Raw genomic sequence first — 16013 nt, 5'->3', positions numbered from 1 at the left:
TATTAATATGAAACGATATATTACAGTTTAACAATGGAAAGGATGTGCAGTTGCTTAGTTGACTCTTTGTGACCCCCATGGACCGTAGCCCACCAGGCTCCTCTGTCCATGGGGATTCTCCAGGCAAGAATACTGGAGTGGGTTGCCATGCTCTCCTCCAGGGGATCTTTCCAACCCAGGTCTCCCACACTGCAGGCAGATTCTTTAACATCTAAGCCACCAGGGAAGCCCAAGAATATTGGAGTGGGTAGCCTATCCCTTCTCCAGGGGAACTTCCCGACCCAGGAAGTAAACTGGGGTCTCCTGCGTTGCAGGTGGATTCTTTACCAGCATGATTACTGTATGAAAAGGATACTCCTATTTTTATAATAATCAGAAAATTAAAGAGGAATGTAGATCCTATATCCTAAAACTAGACTCTCAAACTTCAAGTATAATGATTAAAACTTTTCTATTATGGCATAATTTATAAACAGTAAAGTACAATGTCTAACATGCATATAACCACGTAACCATCACCACAATCAAGATTTAGGACATTTTCTTTGCCTCAGGAGTGCTCATTTGTTCTTTATTCCAGTCAATCCCCAATGCCCCTAGCCCTGCCAGCTATCACCATAGCTTACCTCTCGGCCTGTTCTTTAACAGAATGGTAAATATTAGGTTGGTGCAAAAGTAACTGTGGTTTTGTATTGCTGAACTTTGCCATTTGATATTGGAATACATTCTTAAATAAATGTGGTTATGTTATAAATCATTTTAATGCATATTTCTCACTTTATGTTTTTTGCTAATGACTTATTACTTGCTGTTTATACTTATTTTTAGACTATAGAAATGGTATTAGACGAAAAGCAAATTTATGTGATTCTCTTATTTGAGTTCAAAATGGATCATAAAGCAGCAGAGACAACTGACATCAACAACACATCTGGCCCAGGAACAACTACTGAATGTACAGTGCAGTGGTTGTTAAAGAAGTTTTGCAAAGAAGACGAGAGCCTGGAAGATGAAGAGGGTAGTAGCTGGCCACTGGAAGTTGACAATGACCAACTGGCAGCCATCATCAAAGCTGATCCTCTTATAACTACATGAGACGTTGCCAAAGAACTCAATCAATGTCAACCATTCTGTGGTCGTTCGGCATTTGAAGCAAATTGGAAAGGTGAAAAAGGTCAATGAGTAGATGTCTCAAGAACTGACCAAAAAGGAAAAAAAAAAAAATATATATATATATACATATACTTTTTATTCTATGCAACAACAATGAACCATTTCTCGATCTGTGACATATGAGGAAAAGTGGATTGTATACGACAACCAGCAATGACCAGCTCTACGGGTGGACTGAGAAGAAGATCCAAAGCACTTCCCAAAGCCAAACTTGCATCAAAAAAAGATCGTGACCACTGTTTGATGGTCTCCTGCCTGTCTGATTGACTACAGCTTTCTGAATCCCAGTGAAACCATTACATCTGAGGAGTATGCTCAGCAAGTTGACGAGACACAGTGAAAGCTGCAATGACTGCAGTCGGCACTGGTCAACAGAAAGGGCACAATTCTTCCCCAAGACAATGCCTGACTGCCCGTCACACAAACACCACTTCAAAAACTGAATGATTTAGGCTAGCAAGTTTTGCCTCATCCATTATATTCACCTGACCTCTTGCCAACTAACTACCACTTCTTCTGGCATCTCAACAACTTTTTGCAGGGAAAATGCTCCACAACCAGGAGGCAGAAAATGCTTTCCAAGAGCCTGACAAATCCCGAAGCATGGATTTTGATGATACAGAAATAAGAAAACTTATTTCTCGTTGGCAAAAATGTCTTGATTGCAATGGTCCCTGGTTTAATAAAGGTGTGTTTCACATGTATAGCTGTGGCGGATTCATGTTGATGTATGGCAAAACCAATACAATATTGTAAAGAAATTAACCCCCAATTAAAATAAATAAATTTATATTAAAAAATAAAAAAAGGGGAAAAAACCAAAAGATGTGTTTCAGCCTAATTATAATGATTTAAAATTCATGGTCTGAAACCACAATTACTTTTGCACCAATCTAATACATTACAATGGTAGCTCAATATCACCTTTCTGAGATTCACCCATGCTCTTATATGTGTCATTAGTTCCTTTTTATTGTGAAGCAGCACCCAGTGACTGCATATGTATTACAAATCATTTATTCTCTTATTGATGCACACTTTCTCCTACATGTCATTTTGTGGCCATGCTTTCATGTTGCTACCTATAAGCAGAACTGCTGGGTCACAGTAAAGGCACATGTTTAATTTTACCCCATATTTAGCCACCACTCAGTACCACAAAGCAGCAGCAGTGGCTCAGATGGTAAAGCGTCTGTCTGCAATGCAGGAGACCCGGGTTCAATCCCTGGGTTGGGAAGAATCCCTGGAGAAATGGCAGCCCACTCCAGTATTCTTGCCTGGAAAATCCCATGGACCTCGGAGCCTGGTAGGTTACCGTCCACGGGGTCGCAAAGAGTCAGACATGACTGAGCGACTTCACTTTCACTTTCAGTACCGTCACTATCTGTTCTAGTGGACGTGAAGTAGTATCTCATTGTGCTTTTAATTTGTATTTAACTGATGACTATGATGCTGAAGACTAATGACGTTTATAATGTTAAAAGTGTTTTCACTAAGAAATTAACCCTTTTTAGAACAAAGCCAAAATGTTACAAAACTTAAGACTAAAGAAACATGCCATCACAATGATATCTAGGGGCTTTCTATGGTACTTGATTTGATAGCTGAATAAATTATTGTATGAACATCATACAGTTACTGTTTCAGATAAAAATTTAAGTATACACATGCTGCATTGCTAAGTGAAGGAAAAAAAAAAGATAAAAGCCCTCAGATAATTATTCAGTTTGGGAAGTTATTTTATACATGTTTAAGAAAAAGTCTAGAAAAAGATTCCTCAAATATTATCGTTTGTAAAATTTCATTTCTTTACTTTTCTATAAAGGCATATTATTTATAGACATGGAGGTCATATTAGACATATATCTATAATCAAAGGATTTAAGTGGCTTTTACGTGGTATAGGCTAAGAAGTACAGAAAACATGTCAAACAATTTATTTTTCTGAACAATTACAGCGTTTATAAGAGCAGTAAGACAATATACAAAATAAGAATGGCCCTAAAAAAACTATACTGCAAACGTATGCTAAAGCTGCAAGACAGTTTTTTTAGCTACTAACAAAGGCACTTAACTCAAGGCAATATTAAATGACTGTAACACAAAATACTCAGAGGAAAGATTGCAGGAAAGAGATTTTATGTACACAAAAAGAAACCAACAAAGCAAATTTTACCTCATTTCCAAAGGCAATGCACTTGGGTGACTGGTTTACGTAATCCAAAACAAAGGAGAGCTCCTTAGCTTCTATTTCCTGACTTGATGATTTTGGTAGTTTCACTGAAGCCAGCTGAAAGACATCTAGCCAAAGGCAGCTATATTAATAGAAAGCTTCTCCAGAGAAAAACATGTGTGTTTGTTCATATAAAACCGTTTATCAGAACTCCAGAGTTCACCTGATGCCAAGATCATAATTCTAGGCTATCTGAACAAGCTGTACTGAACTGAACTGATGGGTCACATAAGAAAACTCATTTGAATATACAAGTTTTAACAGAAGTCTAATCTCACAACTCATTTATGTATACACACAAACATCATATATAAATAGGAAACAGTTTCTTTTACTGGTGCATTTTGCTTTTCAAAGTGCTGAGATGAGCTTAAAAATGGAGACAGAATATGACATACTGGTGAAATGAGCAGCCACAAGCAACAAATCATCTGAAAGCTTTCAGAAATGCTATGGACTTGCCACACATACATAGGATAAACCTTTTCTGTAAACTGGCACGCTCTTCTCTTTGCACGCTGTTAAAATAGCTTCTCCTTAAACAGGAAACAGTTATATTTCCCTGTACTATTTCTTCCTTATCCTCTACCAGGGAAGCCCCCTAGACTTTACAATGAATACAGAATTCTGTAATGCATTGATCTACTATTTTTTTCTGTTTTCCAGTCTTTCTTACAGCCTTTTCAGTCATCTCAAACTGTATATGCCTAAATCCTAAAAATGTATTTTCTTTTCTAATGTTAAGTCTTCCCCAACACTGCCCACTTCAACTGAGGAATCATGCGGTGAGTATGGGGAGTGGCTACCAAACTAAAGTGATGAGCAAAGCCACCTAGGAAGATACAAAAAATGCTCATTCCTAGACCAAATCTCAGACCTAGTGAATTGGAGTTCAGAAACATTAATTTTTTAATAAGCAAACAGATTAAGAATTAAGATAGACATTAAGATACAGAAGGAAATGGCACCCCACTCCAGTATTCTTGCCTGGAAAATCCCATGGACAGAGGAACCTGGCGGGCTACAGTCCATGGGGTCACAAGAGTGGGACACGACTGAGTGACTAAACAACAACAGACATTAAGAATCCACATATTTATGTACAGGCAGAACCTAAATACTGAAAAGTGCTATTTTAAACAGTCACCATATAAGGCAACAATCATTTTAAGAAATATACTGCCATTTCCAGAACATTTTTTGAAATGTCCCTTAAAGACGGTTTATGCTCTTGAGAACCCTATATGCAGGTCAGGAAGCAATAGTTAGAACTGGACATGGAACAACAGACCGGTTCCAAATAGGAAAAGGAGTACGTCAAGGCTGTATATTGTCACCCTGCTTATTTAACTTATATGCAGAGGACATCATGAGAAACGCTGGGGTGGAAGAAACACAAGCTGGAATCAAGATTGCCGGGAGAAATATCAATAACCTCAGATATGCAGATGACACCACCCTTATGGCAGAAAGTGAAGAAGAACTAAAGAGCCTCTTGATGAAAGTAAAAGAGGAGAGTGAAAATGTTGGCTTAAAGCTCAACATTCAGAAAATGAAGATCATGGCATCTGGTCCCATCACTTCATGGGAAATAGATGGGGAAACAGTGGAAACAGTGTCAGACTTTATTTTGGGGGGCTCCAAAATCACTGCAGATGGGGACTGCAGCCATGATATTAAAAGACTGTTACTCCTTGGAAGGAAAGTTATGACCAACCTAGATAGCATATTCAAAAGCAGAGACATTACTTTGCCAACAAAGGTCCATCTAGTCAAGGCTATGGTTTTTCCAGTAGTCATGTATGGATGTGAGAGTTGGACTATAAAGAAAGCTGAGCACTGAAGAATTGATGCTTTTGAACTATGGTGTTGGAGAAGACTCTTGAGAGTCCCTTGGACTGCAAGGAGATCCAACCAGTCTATCCTAAAGGAAATCAGTCCTAGGATTTCTTTGGAAGGAATGATGCTAAAGCTGAAACTCCAGTACTTTGGCCACCTCATTGGAAGAGTTGACTCATTGGAAAAGACTCTGAGGCTGGGAGGGATTGGGGGCAGGAGGAGAAGGGGACGACCAAGGATGAGATGGCTGGATGGCATCACCGACTCGATGGACGTGAGTTTGAGTGAACTCCAGGAGTTGGGTGACGGACAGGGAGGCCTGGCATGCTGCGATTCATGGAGTCACAAACAGCTGGACATGACTGAGCAACTGAACTGAACTGAACTGATGGGTCACATAAGAAAACTCACAGCTTTTTATTCTTTCATGTCACATTTTTGATAGATAAAAACATTACTCCTTAACCCGGTTGGTACCAAATGACTTCTAGTTAAAAATGATTTCGCTTTCACAGTTGTGACTATTCTCAAGTTATTTAAAAGTTCATGACATTAGCAATCTGCAAACTGTTTCAACAAAAGAAACAACGACCCCCCTCCCAAAATCCCCCAAATCTAACTACCAAACCCCCCAAAAAACAAACCAAAAATCTCCCCAAAATTTCCAAACCACCCCCACCATGGAAAGGATTACTTAGTTAACGAGTTGTGAGCCAATCTAGCTGACCACCCAGTTACAAATTTAAAGCTGCTCTGTACTTTGTATTCTGAATACAACTCTATTTTAAGGAGGACAAACACAGGTTGCACTGGGATTCTTAAAGTCTGAGATTAGAAAAATGCTTTGGATATATTCTTCATATCAATGCTGGGGTATTAAACTTACTGCTAAAGGATAATTACTTGTAACCACTGAAGATATTCTAGATTTCCTAGAATGCTCTGAAACATGGCAATTTCAGTGAATTATGTTCCAATGATAACAAAAATATAAAAACAATTTAGCCACTCTCTCAGCTGCTAATGATTTGTTTTTTATACCATTTCTTCCAGATTCAAGGTCAACAAATGGGTTGTATTCGAGGATGGGTAAAATGAGAGTGATGCTTAAAACTGACATTTGTTCAGTAGCAAGACACACTGTAGCTCAAAACAGCTTTAAAATTAGAGTAAGGTTGTCCATTAACACAACCATATTTTAAATAACCATTCCATCATCAATACTTCAGAAAGTAATACAAACCCTCCCCCAAATGACTGCAATAATGATGAACCAGTTTAATCACCAGCTCCAAAACTGTTGACTTCAGTTTAAAACGAAAATGTTAAATTTGAGACACTGTTAAAAAAAAAAAAAGCCAAAAATATATAAATCAAAATAAATTAATTTACTATACCTGGTTTTTCTTTATTTATCGTAACAAAGACAGAATCCTCAGCGCAGGAAAGAGTAAAGAGGGCATGAAGTGCACATCCAACTCTGAAGGTCTGAAAGATAAAGAGCAGCATATTATTTATTCTGTCCACCCCCTGCAAAAGTTTCATAACAGGAGGGACTTTTTAATCCATTTTGCTTATTGCTATATTGCCAACATCAGAAGAAAACTTGACCTAGGTAGATATTCAGTATGTATTTACTGAATAACCTTTTAAGTGAATATCTCTAGATCTACCTGGTTCTTTTCAATGGGTGCACAGTATTCTATTGAATGAATATCCAATTTTAACTCAAGATTAAATCCAACTTTTTTCTACCACAAAAATGTTTAATGTTTTAAGAACCATATGTACCTGCCATTATTTCAACAAGAGATTCCTAAAGGTGAGATTGCTGGAGCAAACGTATTCGTTTTCAGTTTCATATACTGACTATATACAAAAATGTCTATTTCTCTATATTTTATCACCATGTATTTTCAATTTGTAATTTGTCTAAAGTGACAGGGAAAAATGCTGCGTTATCTCTTAATTTACACTTAACTATTAACAAGGTTAAGAACCTTTTCATGTTTATTGGCTATTTCTTTTTAGTGTCTTACATATTCCTACTCTATACCAACTTTTTTTTCCTGTGGGGTCACTAGTTTTTCCTTATTGGTTTTGGTAATTTTGTGTCTTACCGATAATATCTCTTGTAAATATGTTCTTTCACTGCTCATTTTTTGGTTAAAAAAGTTTAAAATTTTATATAGTCAAATTTATCTTTTAGGATGAGTGAATTTCATGACATTTTAGGAAAGCTATCTAAAAGATGAGACCTTAGAGAAGTAACAAAATACATGTCTTATGTTGCCATTCTTCTTCCCATAATGAAAATGGAAACTCAATCCACGTACCTTTATCAAAATGCCATCTATATAGTCCCACAGTTTAATTGTGCCATCAACGGAACAAGAATACAACTAAAAGGGTAAAAACAGTACAAAACTGATTAAGAAAAAGAACTACAATAAGATTATCAAGTAACTTAAATGCTGATACAGAAGGCATTCCTATTCATTAATCTATTAGCTTTAAAGACGTGAAGTCATTTATACTCTTTTTGCAAAATAAAAAAATCTTATCACAGCTCTTTGCGGAAATGAGACCTATCAAATTTTAATTAAAAGAAGGAAAAAAGTCAACCTTCTCCTTTCAAGAGGGAGATGATAAGGTACTGAGTAATAAAAAACTCTTGAGAGCTTGTGACTATTATCCCAGAGCCCAGTTCTTTACCAGCAGAACTACTTTTATCTTGCATGGGTATCAAAGGAATGTAGGGTGTAACAGTCAATTTCTACACTTCTCTCATTGTAACCAAGTCTGTGGGCCAAACTTTGGTAATACCAGAATGCCTTAATAACATGTTTTTATTTCTGTTTCAGTGGACTGAGTTTTACTAAGGTTATACTGAACCGTGAGGGCTATTATTATGAAAACAATTTACAAGAAAGATGGTGGAGTAGGACATGGAACTCATCTCACATGTAGTTCTAGGCTGTGACCCTATTTTAATAATTAAAAACAAGTGAAAAATATCCTGAGTCAGAAAATCAAAATAGATATTTCCTTGATTGTCACCTAGAAAGCTTCTCAGCCAAATTCTATTTAAATTATTCTGGCAACAGTAACACCAATATTAAAATATTCAATTGTGAATTGTTTAACACCTGTAGATGGTTGTTGGGATTGAGCTGGATTCCGGTCACCAGATTTCTGTGCCCTTGCAATATATGCATACATTCTTCCGTAGCTGTGCTATAAACTTTAATAAAGTCTCCAGAGACACAGAAGATATACCTGGAAATAGAGAAAAACAAGATTCACTTCTCCATACAGTATAATCTATTTGCCATGAAAAATTAAAACATGCAATGGAGATTTCATTCAAAAAAAAAATTCAAGAACTGTACACTTAAATTGTGCTGCTCACACCTATGGGGACATCTAAGGCTATTTAGTTCATTAACTCTCAAAAGTAGATGAATGATGCCAAAATCACATCTCTGACCTGTGCCAGGGGCAGAGGCTATGTGGAGTCATCTGCAAAAACTGCTGACCTAACCAAGTTGCCTGCTCATGAATGGATGCAGAGACTGTGTTATGCACTATCAGTTACTATTCCGCAGTGGTGTGGCTAACAGCAGTCTTTCCTTGTCCTCCAATACTCCATCATTCATTGCAGACACCAGTTTACAAGTACAAAGTCAAAGATTCTCCACTCAGTGAGGTCTCTCATACAGCAAAGTGTAAAGACTTTATGGCAGTTCTTTTTCTTACTGCCAAAATGCTGATTTTGCCTTTGTTTTTCTAGATTTGTGGCTTTCTTCCATATAGCAGAGGCTACTAAATTAATTGTGGTTAATCTGGGATAATATTTGACTTTTTTCATAGTAGGCATAACCATAAGACAAAGCTCAGAACTGCAAATATTCTAGGATCTATCAAATAAAAGATGCTTGTTCTGTGCCTATTAGATCTGACACTGTACATGTCTAACATGGTGCTTCCTCATATACCAAAGAAGGTAAAAACCACAGACTGGACCTCTCTCTACTGTGTGATCCCAAGTCATTTGATCTATTTTTGAACTGTGCTGAAATTCCTCATTTATCTAAATATCCATCTCCCTTATGTAGCCATAAGCTCCTGTAGGGCAGAGGCCTTACTTATATTTGATTGCAATATATGCACACATTTGTCAAACAGAACTCGCCCAATCTTCAAAGGTTTTATAAACTATTTAGATAAAATGAACCAGTGAAAGAATTACTACCAAATAATCAAAGGGTAAATCTACGCTGACTAGGGCTGCTACTACCCTATTTTATCATTTCTAAGACACTTGAGTTTTCACACATACATCTCTAAAATCAAGATGCCTCCTCCAAGTGCTGTGACCAGAGGACACAGTTGTGTTCAACTGTTTGATAAGATCAACAAAGAACAAGCAATGAAGCAACCGAGGCCCATGGACGCCCCTGCTGGCTGGCCCTCCTCTCCATGCCCAGGAGTACCCAGGTTCTCACTGTCTTCAGCCCAGACCACTCTTTTAAGGGTTCCCTTCATCTCCAGGTGTGGCCCTTCAATTCACTTTTCTTATTCTTACCAAACTAATTTCTACAAACTTGACCAGATTACTTCCTTAAATAAAGACTAAACTAAAATCCTTCAAGGTTTTTTCACTGCTTTCAGGATATGATCCAAATTCCTAAGTTTGACTCCAATCTGTCTAGAATCTTTTCACTTGAACAGTAGGCCAAGTGGTTCAAATTTCCAACAACCTACCCACCCCCCCGCCCCCCCTGCATCAGCAGCTCCTTTAGGCAGTATTTCCTTGAGATGGTGGTGGGTGAGGGGGTACTGAAAACTCACCCTAGCTGCTTTTGATACTCTTCTCTAGAGGAAAGTGATTTCCTCTCTCCTTCCTCCTCAGCAGAGAATAATGGGTTTAACCACCAATATTTGAATACACACCTCTAGAGGAAACACTCCATGCTTTTGCACATTCTGCTATCCATGGAGAATGAGAACATTTTCTATGTCTTTGACATTCAGCTCGGGTATCTTTCTACCAGAAACCTTCCCTCATTTTGTTCCAAATCAGTGCCTGTCTTAACCTGCTTCCACAGGGTGCAGGACTCAGCTCTACTCCAGCATTTTCCACACAGTGGTATGAGAGACCTTCCTGACCAGACTATGAGTTCCTTGAGGGGAGCAATTGTGTTTACTTATTACAAATAATAATGGAAATACAGTGTGGTAGAAAAGAATGCATTTTAAAGAAGTCAAACCCAGATGGGGTCGAATGTCAGCTTTTATCCATGTATGGGCTGAATGATGTTGGAGAACTTACCTAATCTCTCTAAACCTCACTGATCTCTACCCACATGGTTATTATAAAGATTATTATAAAGGTACATTGAGACAATGTGTGCAAGTGCAAGCTTTGCACAGCTAACACTCAACAAATACTTCTGTAAAATGAGGATAACAATACCTAAACCATGCAGACAGGATTGCACATAAAGCACGGCCACAGTGCCTGTCACAGAGGACTCAAGTCATCTTTGTTGATAAAGTGCTGATGAAATTAATGATGTTTTCAAGCAGGAAACAGGACTTATATGAGGTTCTGAAGAATGTACGATTTAAGGGCTGGGAAAAAAAAAAAGATGCTGCTAAAATTCCACGATTCTGTCATTTCACTTACTAATTCAGCTTTTTTGATAAACTCTTTGAAGTAAAATACAACATTTCCTTATTCCTCTTTGTATAAGTTAGCCAACTCCTTGTAGTAGCTTTTAGATAATATTCAAGTCTTCAGTGATTATAACCCTGTTAATTTGCTAGAAAACTGGCTTTATTAGCTTATATATATATATATGAAAAAAAGTATCTCTAAATCTTGACCACATTCCTATTTTGAATTTCTACCTAAACACCTGCTACATTCACATTTATTTTCAAGGTACTTTAAACTCAAGAGGCCCAGTATGAACTCAACATCTTTTCTTTGTTAATCCTATTTGCTAAAGCACTCCAAAGCTCTGTCTTTTCTCTTCACCTTCAATAGTAACTTAATTTTGGCCAAAGTCATCTCTTGCTTGGATGCCTGCATTAGCCTTCAGAGCCCTGGTCTATAACCTTTTAGACTCTTCTCCCACCACTTCCCTTCACCCTATGCTGCAGATATACTGACCCCAGAGCCATGATAACCCTCTGCCTATTCCAATTTAAGTTGTCTTCTTTGCTTGATCTCCCCGCCTCCCAATATATCACAGAAGGAGCAAACCCTACTGGTTTTGCAAGATCCTACTGCTGAAGGGAAACTTTCTCACTGTGTAACTCCCTCTTCTATGCCAGCATTGTACCTTGAGTATGCTTTCCTACCCACTCTCATCTCTCCAGCATGTATTATACAGCCTTATGCTTTTGAATGTGGTGTTGGAGAAGACTCTTGAGAGTCCCTTGGACTGCAAGGAGATCCAACCAGTCCATCCTGAAGGAGATCAGTCCTGGGTGTTCATTGGAAGGACTGATGCTGAAGCTGAAACTCCAATATTTTGGCCACCTGATGTGAAGAGCTGACTCTTGAAAAGACCCTGATGCTGGGAAAGATTGAGGGCAGGAGGAGAAGGGGGTGACAGAGGATGAGATGGTTGGATGGCATCACCGACTCAATGGACATGGGTCTGGGTGGACTCCGGGAGTTGATGATGGACAGGGAGGCCTGGCGTGCTGCGGTTCATGGGGTCGCAAAGAGTTGGACACAACTGAGCGACTGAACTGATACAGTTTTCACATTCATATTCTGAAACACAATCTTATGTTACCACTCCCTGCCTGAGTATACCTTATCTAGAGAACTAAAAAAATACACTCTCTTTGGACCAAGAGATGATTCTATGAAACAACAACCAAGAATGATTCTAGGTTTCCTTTCGAAACTCATATCCCCAGCTCTCTCCATACACCATTCCTACTAGCTAACTGTACCACAGTTCTCACGCTTATACTGTGCCCCCTTTCCCGAATGCCTTCCATCTATATCCTCTAGTCAAAATAGCATCCATTTACCGTAGTTCAGTTGCTCAAGTCGTGTCCAACTCTTTGCGACCCCTTTGCCTGCAGCAAGCCAGGCTTCCCCGTGGTTCACCATCTCCCAGAGTTTGTTCCATCCCTGTCTAGCCTAAACATCACTTCCTCATCAACCTTCTCCACCCTTTCAGTCTGAAACACTGTTTCTTATGGGCTTCCAAAGTGCCACTGTATGAACCATCTGTTACTGGTTATCTTCTTTTCCTCATTAGGTTTGAAATTTTTGAAGGTAGGATCAATCCTGGAATTATCTTAGTTTTCAAAATCTCAGTTTGTTACAAACACATAGCTGGTAAACATTTAAAAATTAACTGCACGACTAAGTGAAAAACATTAGATCCCAATATAATGAATAACTTGTAGAAATAGTACACTGGAAGAAGAAACTGGATATAAGTTCAAAGTGGCAGAACTTTGGCAATCTCTTGAAGCCTCAGTTTCCTCCTGACTCACAAGTTGAGTATCAACAAAGCCCTTTGTATTGTAAAAACCAAAAGATCTTTTTTTTTTTTTTTTTTGCCTCTAAGGCAATTTATACAAGTTTCTTTAAGTCATGCATGCATTCAATAACTATTGCCATACACCCATAAGATATTGTGGCAATACAAACTTTCATAAGATACTACCTCTGCTTTTCCAAGACAGAAAGGATGTTTGGTAAGTGTCTATCCCTGAGTGACTTGGAATACTTGGAATCCTTCTTTTTATATTGTATCATTTCTAGATGATGTTCACAATATAGCAACGATGTAAGAGCTGACATATATTGAGCCATTCAACGACAAGCATTGTTTGACATGCTCTCTATATACTTTGGCCACCTCATGGTTTTTCCAGTAGTCATGTATGGATGTGAGAGTTGGACTGTGAAGAAAGCTGAGCGCTGAAGAATTGATGCTTTTGAACTGTGGTGTTGGAGAAGACTCTTGAGAGTCCCTTGGACTGCAAGGAGATCCAACCAGCCCGTTCTAAAGGAGATCAGTCCTGGGTGTTCTTTGGAAGGAATGATGCTAAAGCTGAAACTCCAGTACTTTGGCCACCTCATGCGAAGAGTTGACTTATTGGAAAAGACTCTGATGCTGGGAGGGATTGGGGGCAGGAGGAGAAGGGGATGACAGAGGATGAGATGGCTGGATGGCATCACCGACTCGATGGACGTCAGTCTGAGTGAACTCTGGAAGTTGGTGATGGACAGGGAGGCCTGGCGTGCAATTCATGGGGTCGCAAAGAGTCGGACACGACTGAGCGACTGAACTGTGAAGAGCCATTGGAAAAGACCCTAATGCTGGGCAAGATTGAGGGCAGGAGGAGGCGGGGTGACAGTGAATGAGATGGCTGGATGGTATGTATCATTGACTCAAACGACAAGAGTTTGAGCAAATTCCGGGAGACAGTGAAAGACAGGGAAGCCTTGGTGTGCTGCCATCCATGGGGCTGCAAAGAGTCGGACACGACCGAAGGACTGAACAATATGTATTAAGGCATTTAATCCTCTTGTAACAACCCTGTGAAATGAGCTACTAAATATTATTCCCGTTTATAGATGAGGCAACTGAAGCAAAGATTAAGAACCTCGCGAAAAGCACACAATAGATGAACCGGGCTTAGTTACGCTTCCAGCTACACTGAACTCCTGAGCAAGGGCATCAGGGCTTACGCATGTATTTACCTCACACAGAATCTAATATCAGTTTTTACGGAGGGCTCCAAAAAGGCTATCAAAACGCATCTTTTAGGTGTTAGGGAAGTGCAAAGAAATCGGAACCTGCAATCGTTCAGTAACCCAAGTCAGGATTCGGTCCGAAAGAAGGCTGTTTACTCCTGGTTTTCCAAGAGTAGCGGCGTACACATCTGTGCCTGAACCATTTTCCAGCCTCTCCAATGCTGAGCCGATTCTAGACACAAGGATCAGCCCAGGGGGGCCCCTCAACCTATCGGCAGGTCCGGGGAGCCGGGAAGCGAGCGCGCCCCAGCCTGCGGTGCCTCTGGATTAAGGGGTTCCCGACTCCTCTCGCAGCACCGGGACCCCGGTTCCCTCCCGCGCGCGCCGCTTCCCCGAGCCAGAAGCGCCGGCTGGCCCGTCCAGACGCGCCCGGCAGTTCTCGCCACCCGTGGACTCACACCCCCTAGCCGGGCCGGCAATTACCCATGGCCTCATACTTAGAATCCGCAGAGAACACCGCTCTCCTGTAGTTCAACTCGCTGCCGCCACAACGAACCACGCGGATGCCCTCTTCCGCCACCATCTTCGCGCACGCGCAAGGACTCTCTACCGCCGGCCCCGCCACGAGCTTCCTCAACGGAAGCCGGTGGGTAGGAAGTCTGTCCCGGCCCACAGGCCGCCACGCGGGGGCATTCTAGGACTCAGTCTCTATGGTAGGTTTCTATGGTAAGACCCAGCGCCTGCGCGGCCATCTTTGACTTGGGCAACGTCACTTTGAAAAGTGAAAAGTGAAAGTAAAGTCGCTCAGTTGTGTCCGACTCTTTGCGACCCGATGGACTGTAGCCTACCAGGCTCCTCAGTCCATGGGATTTTCCAGGCAAGAATACTGGAGTGGGTTGCCATTTCCTTCTCCAGGGGATCTTCCCGACCCACATTAGGACACGTGTAAAAGGTAAATGAGTTGGAGTAAACTCCGGGAGTTGGTGATGGACAGGGAGGCCTGGTGTGCTGCGATTCATGGGGTCGCAAAGAGTCGGACACGACTGAGCAACTGAACTGAAAAGGTAAAAGCGAAACAGAGACATAGACACAATGTATTTATATCAGATTCCTCTAAACTCTTATTATAGATACATTTCTCTCCTGCCTTGTTAACCCAACTCTATAGTTTCTTCTGCTGGAAGAGAAGGGAGGCCCAAAGTATCAAGTGACTTCCAGTCTTTCCCCAAACCCTTCCAGTCTTTGCCTTTCTCTTACCTCTCATTTGGGCGCTGCAAGATGACGCCGGCGTTTCGAGCCAACGGCTTGCTTTGTCGCGCAAATTGAGTTTTTGGGTGGAAAGGTAGCGTTCTATATTTTGCACAGCTGTTAGGACCTCTCGTTAGTCGTCCCGTAGTCGTGTTCCTTTGAGCATACTTTCCTACAGAACCCTTAGAGCTCCATGAGCCTGGCTTTTTCCTTTGGACACCTGGCTCCTACGCCATCTCTCCTACGTTCATTAGATCTTCTGGGCTTTACCCTGGCTAAGGGCTTTAGCCTGCCCCCCTGGTTGCTGTTTCGCGCGTGTTTCTGTGGTTTTAGCTTCTCCAATTAGTCAACCGAATCCCTGAACTCTGAGAATGTTTATGCCCCCATCTCCATCCCCTTTTGTAAGCTTAGATGTTACATACTCGTGGTCCCTATATATTAGGGGGTGCTTCTCTTCATTCATTTTTTCATTCATTCAATAAACATTTACCAGTCTCCTCTGTAACCCTCTTAAGTGTAAAGAGCCACAGACAGCTTAACTATAACAGGAACAGGAACCGCCTTGATTCTGTAGAAAATTACCACATCCCTCGTCTTTCTGGAGGCAAATAATTATTGAGAGCCTTCAATATGTGAGACACAATTCAAGACAGATGTGATCCCTGCCTTGTTACCTTCAATGGGAGAAAGGCAAAACTCTTTAACAAACAAAATGAGCACAGATTGTATACTGAAGAAAATAAAATAGGAATATAAGAGAGAGAATAGTTTTCTCTG

The 16013-nt window shown here is 40.3% G+C and overlaps 1 protein-coding gene across 1 annotated transcript in view; it reads right to left on the bottom strand.

The window, feature by feature from the left end:
- The window catches only part of WDR75 (WD repeat domain 75), a 34567-nt gene extending 19930 nt beyond the window's left edge, over positions 1-14637 (bottom strand). The window contains exons 1-5 of the mRNA XM_040227785.1: positions 14486-14637; positions 8395-8524; positions 7582-7647; positions 6643-6733; positions 3350-3474 (exon numbers count right to left, since the gene is read on the bottom strand). Of these exons, the coding sequence (XP_040083719.1) occupies positions 3350-3474; positions 6643-6733; positions 7582-7647; positions 8395-8524; positions 14486-14571 (498 nt within the window). The 5' untranslated portion in view covers positions 14572-14637. The remainder of the gene's footprint in view (positions 1-3349; positions 3475-6642; positions 6734-7581; positions 7648-8394; positions 8525-14485) is intronic.
- Between the last annotated feature and the right edge of the window lie 1376 nt (positions 14638-16013).

The sequence above is a fragment of the Oryx dammah genome, unplaced genomic scaffold (assembly GCF_014754425.2).
Source record: "Oryx dammah isolate SB20612 unplaced genomic scaffold, SCBI_Odam_1.1 HiC_scaffold_27, whole genome shotgun sequence".
In the NCBI taxonomy this organism is placed as follows: Eukaryota; Metazoa; Chordata; class Mammalia; order Artiodactyla; family Bovidae; genus Oryx; species Oryx dammah.
The sequence above is the reverse complement of the archived record's forward strand: the minus strand, read 5'-3'. Positions and strand labels throughout refer to the sequence as shown.